This window comes from Diadema antillarum, unplaced genomic scaffold (genome assembly GCF_040938485.1).
Source record: "Diadema antillarum isolate AM-2024a unplaced genomic scaffold, OU_Dant_1.0 scf00000153, whole genome shotgun sequence".
Lineage (NCBI taxonomy): Eukaryota > Metazoa > Echinodermata > Echinoidea > Diadematoida > Diadematidae > Diadema > Diadema antillarum.
Window position 1 is genome coordinate 668,657 of NW_027271042.1, and position 9,455 is coordinate 678,111.

The 9,455-nt window shown below is 39.1% G+C and overlaps 1 protein-coding gene across 1 annotated transcript in view; it reads left to right on the plus strand.

Moving 5' to 3' along the window:
• LOC139721973 (dual specificity tyrosine-phosphorylation-regulated kinase 4-like) overlaps nt 1-9,138 on the plus strand; it is a 41,435-nt gene extending 32,297 nt beyond the window's left edge. Inside the window, exons 5-14 of the mRNA XM_071633292.1 lie at nt 156-319; nt 732-868; nt 1,701-1,841; nt 2,240-2,460; nt 2,796-2,968; nt 3,769-3,829; nt 4,346-4,475; nt 5,691-6,034; nt 6,591-6,733; nt 7,872-9,138. Of these exons, the coding sequence (XP_071489393.1) occupies nt 156-319; nt 732-868; nt 1,701-1,841; nt 2,240-2,460; nt 2,796-2,968; nt 3,769-3,829; nt 4,346-4,475; nt 5,691-6,034; nt 6,591-6,733; nt 7,872-8,045 (1,688 nt within the window). The 3' untranslated portion in view covers nt 8,046-9,138. The remainder of the gene's footprint in view (nt 1-155; nt 320-731; nt 869-1,700; nt 1,842-2,239; nt 2,461-2,795; nt 2,969-3,768; nt 3,830-4,345; nt 4,476-5,690; nt 6,035-6,590; nt 6,734-7,871) is intronic.
• The last annotated feature ends 317 nt before the right edge of the window (nt 9,139-9,455 follow it).

The window sequence follows — 9,455 nt, forward strand, 5'->3', positions numbered from 1 at the left end:
TGAAAGCTTTTGCATTGTAGAATTGAACACTTGTTGATATGAATTATTTTAGTAATGACTGTCACTTACTTTGTGCAAAACCGATAGGAAGTTGCTAGTTATACATGTTTTCACATTTTTAAACGTGTGTGTGTGTGTGTGTGCACCTTTGACAGAGGCCATGATGTACTACAGGGACAAGTTGACAGTCTTTGAGGAAGCTGAAATCCTAGACTACCAAGAGGTCTGGTTCCTTGGTGCAGAGGCCAAGAAGGTTGAAGGAGTGCAGGGTGCATCTCAGAACAATGGCTATGATGATGAGAATGGGTCTTACATCAAGGTCAGTTTCCAGTTTCAGTAGACAATCAATTGCAAATGTTTGACAACTCATTAACCTATATATGACTAGCATGTATACCAGAGAAATCGCAGGTTTTTAATCTCTTAGAAATCCAGTTGTGCACTTCGTTCAAGTTTTAGTCAAAATGTTTTCACAACTACAGTAATTTGTATAAAGTTAGTCTGAGATTCAAAGACTATTTCTAGTACTATTTTCAGATTTGACGGCAGCATATTATTCAAAGTAGGTTATGTAAGTTCACATTTCAAGGTATATAGCTAAGACTAGTCAAACTTTCAGATTTTCCTTCCACTCCTTTGCATAGGATATTTTAATTTGTAACAAAGGTTATGAAACAGTTCTTCAGGTATTTTTTGAATGATTACTGTAAAATGAATCCTTTCTCTTACAGGTGCTACATGACCATTTAGCATACAGGTACGAGATTCTTGAAGTCATAGGTAAAGGGTCATTTGGACAAGTCGTCAAAGCTTTCGATCACAAACTTGGAGAGATGATAGCAATCAAGATTATACGCAATAAAAAGAGGTAAGAGAAAAGTGCTGTTGTCAGATTTATTCCTCATAGTTGACTCTTATTACATGTTTCCTCTGTACTGAAAGAAAAGAAAGGATTGTAAATGGTTTCTCCAGACCAGAAGTCACAAATATATACAATGGCATTATCATGTGTACCATCTACCATTAGTAAAACTTGTTTGGAGAAGCTTGTATCTTTGTGGAGCACAAGGCAATTATTCATTACCAAACTCTATTTTCAAATGAGAAGTACATGTAATATCAGAAAAAAAAAACAGCCCTTAACACATAGATGTTCAAAAAGAGAAGAGATTGGCATTGCAAGGGTTATCATGGAGTAAGCTGCTCTATGTTGGTCACTGTAATTGACTGCAAACCAAACTCAGTGTACTACACTTGATATATATACATCCTGGTGAGATTCATTCAAATTGACATTCCTGCCTCTCATCACTTCACAGGATCAGAATCTTGCTAGAGTTTGCTAGAAAACAAATAGTACACCGCAGAAAGACATACATTTCTGATTTTTCTATAGCACTGTACAATGAGTGCAACCTACAGTGTAAATTGTAGTTACCTTGACAGTGGCAAGGCCATGCCCAACAATCAGGGCATTCTAGTGGTTGCTATGGTAACTTACTGCAATGATCGCAAAAGAAAATTGTGTTAACCAAGAGGGCAAGGACATACATACATGTAACATACTGATTGTAAGCTGTTTTCCAAAGGACAGACATTAATGATGTGATGAAAATGATTTCAGTTTTCATGCCGGTCATTGTCTCTGTTTTCATGTCTATAAAGTATGTCTTGCATGTTACTTTTTTGTTTGTTGCTAGGTTTCACCACCAAGCATTGATAGAAGTGAAAATCCTGGATGCACTGAGGAGAAAGGACAGAGACAACTCACACAATGTCATCCACATGAGGGAATACTTCTACTTCAGGAATCATTTATGTATCACCTTTGAACTCTTAGGGTGAGTAGACAACACAGTGATAGTAATGCAATGTGTTTCCCGAGTAGATATATTATGGTGTTGATAGTGGAGTACCTCAGTGAGTTGGCTTGTTTTATGATAACAGTCATGATTAGGCTGTGCACAATAGAACTGTTAATAAGCTTTACTGATGTAACAAATACTACAGTGCCAGATGTTTTTGAATGCTTGTGTTGTTAGGAGAGAGGAAGAAACGTCTTCATTTTTCCTCTCACTCTGTTTCTTTTCTTTTCTTTTCTGTACCTGCACACTTCATGAAGTAATCTCTATGTAGAGATAGACACCAGGGATCAGTATGTAAGTTGTATTGTCATTCTTGAAATGGAATACATCCAGTCCAGTACCCCATTTGATTCTTGGCTCTTCTTTCTCCCCAGAATGAACCTGTATGAACTGATCAAGAAGAACAATTTCCAGGGGTTCAGCGTGGCCCTCATCCGACGCTTTGCTTTCTCCCTGCTCCAGTGCCTACGTATGCTACACAAAGAACGCATCATCCACTGTGACCTCAAACCTGAAAACATTCTACTCAGACAAAAAGGTCAAAGTTCAATAAAGGTCATTGACTTTGGCTCAAGTTGCTACGAGCATCAAAGAGGTGAGAAGAGCAAGCCTAATGTTCAATGTTTTCATTTCTTTTCACTTTTCAATATGAATGTTTTATGGTTTGTTTCAAATCTATGTTGGGCTCTACAATTGAAACACTATTATTGTGCCAAGAAATCGATTGTTTCATCATATCAAACATGTAACCATAATTTTATATCAATAATTGGAGCTATTGTGCTGCAATGTACAAAGTTCTTGCACATTGTATGAATAAATATGTCATATCAAGTAATCATGAAAAAAATTTACATTATGTTTCCTGATTCCATGAAGCAAAGATACAATATTTGAAGATTTCCTGCACATTTCTCCACCTGTCTGCAGTGTACACATACATCCAGTCTCGCTTCTACCGGTCCCCTGAGGTCATCCTCGGTCTCCCCTATGGCTTACCCATTGATATGTGGAGCTTTGGTTGTATCCTGGCTGAACTCTACACAGGCTATCCTCTCTTCCCTGGGGAGAATGAGGTGGAACAGCTAGCATGTATCATGGAGGTAAGACACCTTCCACTCATCAGTGTCATACCCCTTTCACACATAACTAATTTCACCTGAGATCTCCTAGGAACTCCCAGGTGATGCTCTAGTGTGAAAGGCATCATGAGTGTTAAAATCCCATGTAAAATGCCAGGTGACTTTTCATAAATCTCACCCATGAACCATCCCTGGTGAACTCTAAGTGTCCCTGTGAACTTCCAGGTGATGTGGTAGCATGAAAAGCATCATGGGTAAACTCCTGGTAAAAAGCGAAGGTCGGCATACTAACAAAGTCTTATTTACAGGCCATTTTGTTCATGCGCCATAACATGTACTGGCACTGCAGAAGATCGAACGAGAGAGATTTAAGCGGGAGCTCATTGGCTAGTGTGACAGAAATTCTTCATGGGTTTTCTACGTTTGATCCCCTGTTGAATCTCCATGGTGATTCCTGAGTGACTAGTGTGAAAGGGGCCAAAAGACTCTGGCTCAGTTTTTACCAGGACTCACACAGTAAATACAGCCATCCAGGTCTAGGCCTCAAGCTGCTCTTTCTTTCTACTGGCCCATAGGGATAAACTAAGGCCAGAATGGTGCCAGCTGTGGCCAAGAGAATACACAGAGTAGATTTAGACGTTGTACCATAGTGATGTCGTAGTGCATGTGTAATGAAAGTTGAATCATTTAGTGCTCTTGTACTGACAATGTTGTTCTGTAAATATGTTGTACATCTGTGCTTGTTACCTCGGATAATGATGCATACACTGATGGTTAGGAAGATAACAAACCATAATCTCTCTCTCTCTCCATCACACCAGATCTTTGGACTGCCACCACCTCACATCATAGAAGAGGCTCAAAGGAGAAGACTGTTCTTTGGTAAGACTCTTTAAATCTCTCCTGACATCACACACACAAACACACACACACACATCAATAGCTCATATTTTGATGTTGGTGTAAGACACCACTGTATTACATCTCCATCAACATTGCTTCTGTTTTATAACAAGGATATTTCCTGTTTAGTTGTCATCAAGAGTTCATATAGACACTGCTGCTGTTTCCAGCCACCAGTAAATCTGTTTCTAGCTCACAAACCTCATGTACACCTTCTCCTCTCCCAGTGAATATTGCACCCTGGATAGAAATTACTGGTCTTCAGCTCCATGGTTTAGACCTCATTCTCTGGCCCCATAGCATCCTACATCCAGTCTTAGCTTAACCTGTTGAAGATGAGTCCCGAGAATACCTGGGCAGGTGTCTATAGGAAATGCGTGTTAAAGCAAAATCAGTCCGTCCTCAACGGGTTAAAGCCTTAAACATGGTGGCATTATGTGAGGGTTCATGTGAGATGTTTGCACACTGAGCGTTGCTGTCTTCTCTTTGCTACAGACTCAAGAGGCAACCCAAGATGTATCACGAACAGTAAGGGCAAGAAACGGCAACCAAACACCAAGGACCTTGGCTATGCCATCAAGACGGGAGACTCAAACTTTCTAGACTTCATCAAGAGATGTCTAGAGTGAGTCAAATAGAATCATTTGAAGGGAAAGAATGTCTGACCGTTGTAGTATGTAAAGTGATAGAAGCAATTAACCATAAAAACATGGTTCAGTATTTGAAAGCCAGGCCATTGACATCTACAAGCATTGGTACGTGCTCAATTGCTTCTGAATTTAACAACTTGAGAAATAAGTGGCTTAGGGTGAGCCAAGCTTTGCTCAGTGAAAGAACAAAAGGCCAGCTTTTAACACTGAAATTTAAATCAAATTCAGTTATACAGAATTTCTTGGTACCGTACAAAGCATAACAATAAACATGAGGGTTAATTTAACCCTAAAAAGACTGGGCTATTTTGGTAGCTCGAAAGACTGGGGGGGGGCCTAATGGGCCCCCCCTTAAGATCTCGGCCGTGGATCGCGCGATCGCCGCGGAAATTTGCACAATGGTAGTGTGCGATGTAATCTACAAGATCGTATATTTAAATTTTCCAAAATGGTCTTCTTTTATTTTATTTTGATTAATTAAGCTAATTTATGCGAGAAATCAGACTTTTTGATCTAAATCAATAAATAAAGCTCCAAAAGTGCTCATTTTTGGTCTAAATATTCTTTGTGGCATTCTTAGCAAATGTACTTGAAAAAAAAATCGGTATCAAAATTGATTTCTTATTTATTTTATTTTTTATGAATTTCTTATGTATTTCTTTGTTTTTTCGAACTTTTGTTTTTGTTGTTTTTTCCAGCAAAATTTGTGGCAGACCCTTTTTGAAGCATAATTCTACTAAAACAAATTAATTTTAGCCATTGAGAGTAAAAATAAGCATATTTATATAAACAATGTGAAAAAACTCAATTTGTATTGACTTTGTACACAAAATCACATTTTTGAGCCATTTTTGGTCTCGCGAGCATGTACAAAAAGTTATGTAACTTCAGAACCGTACCCCCGGGCATCACAAATTTGGTGTCAAAATGTGCGGGAAACTCGAAAGAAAAAAGTCATAGAGCATCGCGGTGAGAGCATTGGGTGTTGCAGAGTAATCGCGCGAAATGTCGAGGGGGGGGGCCTTTAAGGCCCCCCCCCAGTCTTTTTAGGGTTAAACTGCATAATAGGAAATTTTCAAAAAACAAATGATATGTTATTAGCATGACATATGCATAATGATCTGAGAGACTTACATGCTTGAGATGGAACAAGGAGACATTGTTCACTTTTCATTTGACCCCTTCCACAGGTGGGACCCCTCACAGAGACTCACCCCAGACCAAGCCATGCAACACACCTTCATTCAAGAAGGGCTCCCTCACAAGTCAAAAGACAAACATCGACATTCCAACAACACCTCCAACCACCATCACCATAGAAACAAGCCAAGTCTGCATCACCAGCAAGCAACGATGGACACACAGGCAGACCAATCAGAAGCTAGACAGGAGAACAATGATCAAGGGTCAGGGGTCATCCAGCTACCTGCCGTCAATGGGAAAGGAAAGCAAGTCAAGCGCTCAGCCAGGGAGACTGAAGGTGCAGCTGGTAGTGCAAAAGATAAACAGAGCAAATCAAGCAAAGATAAAGCTGGTATGGCTTTAATTCTTTTTTTCCTTCTTTCCGTCTTTGTCTTTTAACTTTCTGTACAACCATATTATGCTTACCACCAATGTAGACTGTTCACATAGGCTGTGACAAGTTTCATATAAAGTGGATACAAATTTTTCACGTTGATAGGATGTATGTTCTTATCTTTTTTTTTCTTTTATCCATTATGTTGGAATAGTGCAATGTTCGAAATAAACCCAAACTGCAAAGAATAGACTTTTACAACAGCTAACTTTTTTTTTTTTCTGCTCGTTGATGTAGTCTTATCTGTTATCCAACAGTTTTACATACTTCATCTAAACTAAACTCATCACAAACGAAATTATTATGTTTCCCAGAGCAAATTTCACATTTGTGGGGAGGATGACATTGAACCAAAGATAGTGCTAACTATCCATCATGTTTTTTGTTTCTTCATATGTTAGTAATACAATTTACCCTACATAGAGATAGATGTCTGAAGGCATGCATGCTTATATGATATATAATTATTATATATCAGGTGAGTGAATGTTATGTAATCTTGTTCCCCTGACAGACAAGCCAGGATCACCAGTAGGGAAGAATTCTCTCAAAGTGACCCGTGAGAAATCCACCGTAAGGAAAGGAGACAGTGCCTTCATCATGCCCCCCATCCAGCCAGGCAACGTGGAGCTGACCACTGAGAAACCTGTTAATAAGGTTAGCCATCTCTTACACTCTCTCATGTCACTGTTTTTAACTCTTTATGTGCCATGTTCACACGTCCGACTCAGTCGACAGCGTGCCAACTTCGCATATTCTGCTCGACAAACAAAGCCGCCAAAACCGATCGATAAATCGCTAATCCCGCGGTACAATGAAAGCGTTTCTCGCGCTTTTGTTCCTCTCACACACGGCTTGCATTCTATGTGGTGATTGACTATCAAGCGCTATTCCCAGCTAGATTTGCGTGTACATTCTAAGTTTCTGTCACAGTTTTATGTGCAAAAGTCATACCTTTACCGTAATGTAGCAGCTGGTTGTTCAAAAGAAGAATTGAAAGTAGATTTGTCATACAATAATATCGAAGCAAAGTTTGACATTCAGCTTTAACTTGCTCACTATTATATCCATACTAGCTTAACAGAAATTTGTAGAAGTTTTTAATCAGAAAAACAGAATTCTTTCTCAATGCATGACTACCTCTGTGTCTCAGAATAACGTGGCACACAGGGGGTTTCCACCATGCCACATAAAGAGTTAAGAACTACCCTTTCTTATTCCAGGTACTCTTTAAATCTTAAGCCTGTAGAGACTAAGATAAGATGTGACAGTTGGGGGAGTGATAAATTGTTAATCAAACTTTGACTCTGAGCAGTTTTTGTTATGCATGTATATAATTCTTATCACATATAAAAGTCTCTGAACAGCAGGTACTGTAAAACCAGAAACATTTGTGGCGTGAAACTTTTGTGAATATTGGAGCCAATTTTCGTGTGCATGAAACTTTTGTGAATTATGCAAAGTTATCTCTCATATAGATACTGTAGGAATGTTTGAATCTTACTGTCTGTTGTATTGCAGTCCCACTAACTAAAGTTATCAATTGTTTTCATCCAACATTCAGTAAGCTTTACCAGTCATTGAACTATACATCACGCCTTAACAAGTGACACTTGATGTTTTACAGTGCTTAATTTCATCACACAGGGCATATCATCGTATATCTTGCTTTGTTTTTCAATATCCCTCCATTAAGTCTGCAACCCCTACAGCTTGTGGTAAAGCACTATTTTGAGACATCTGTAGATCTTGTTATATCATATTTCCTTCCCATTATTTTTTATCACCTATACAGGTCAAGCCACTCTTGGCAGAAGATAAAGCGCCCTCTATGGAGGTCCTGGAAGTTGAAGACACAGAAAAAGGCGTAGAGGGAGAGGAGGAGGATGAGAAGCCAGTGATGGATGGTGGGAAGTCAAGCAAAGTGGACACTAAACCTGCTTCACAATTCCTGCCTCCTATTGTATAGCACAGGGCATATTGGTAGATAGAGTCTGAATAGAGACTAGTACTGAGTAGAATCCATGCTGCCTGTAAGATGCAATGGTGTCTATTCCTGTGACAAGATATAATGTGCTCCATGGATTCAGTGAAAGCCAACGCTGCATGTCTGATGGTGCAACAAGCCAGAGACTAGCGCCCTATGGTGTGCATCGGCTCAGGTCACTTCTAGGAAATCCTTTATCCTAAAAACTTGCCGTCCAACCATCGTAAGGAAGACACACTAACCATCAAGGTAGTCACTATCTCTCCAGAGTACTATAAACCTGAGGTCCTTCACCTAATCCTGAGGAGCCATGGATATCTAATCCCTGATCTAGTGGAGAGACTGACAGCCATGTGTACAAGAGAGTTTGCTGACCTTTGACCCTATCAGTCATAAACTCAGCATTTCCCTTTCCTTCCACCTTCTTACGTCATGATATCACATGACATTCACTTTTCATTGCTAGCAATATGACAGTGATTCATAAAACTGAGCTGTGTAACACGGAAATATTGTTAGATGAGGAGTCGACATACAAAATTGTAAGGGTGATGTTGAACTCAGTGTGTGCAGTGCACCCTGTAGTCTGTGTACCAGACCTGTGAAGAAATAATAACCAGGTCACTCTATCTGTTTGAAGACAATTAAGAAGTCCTGGTTGAAGTTGGGATGTAATGATACAGCTGAATGTTCTCTACATAAACAATGGTCTTACTCAGTGACATAAGGTTAATTGTGTGCCTTTGTAATGCCGTTCCAGTGATTAAACCTTGAACCTCATAGATCAGATCTTTCCACTTCAATCATCAAGTTTTGATGGTCTAAGTCTTGACATGTGCCTACAAGTGTAGTGTTTATATCAAAGTATGCTTTCTCCATTTAGTTAGTTATAGACCTGCTGACTAGTGACTAGATTAACAAATAGCTTTTCTACAAACCATGATATGAAGTATGTTACCTCATGAAACTTAACATTCTAAAGTGTGCATTGGTTTTGGCAACTGGATAGAACCTGTTCAGGTTTTAATGTGTGGTGAAAATGTTCATTGCAGAGGAGAAATATTGACTAATGTGAGAAAACTCCATGTCACTTTGAGTCACTATAAGTTATGGAATAGTAAAGCATGCTCCTATGTACGTCACACGATTCCACTTTAGTATGTATAAAGCATGAGTACAGCAATAAGCACACCTATAGGCCTAAGCAGACCATCAGTAATATTGACTGTGGTGAGACTAAAAGCTTATATTGCATAGTGTGAATGCACATCTCAAGCACCTTGAATCAACTCTATTCAGTATATTGTCTGTAAGTCGTGCGAAATGTTGCAAGAGCGTATGCTAGTATTTGTGATTTTTTTTTTCTTTTGTGTGAATGTATGTATGTATTTA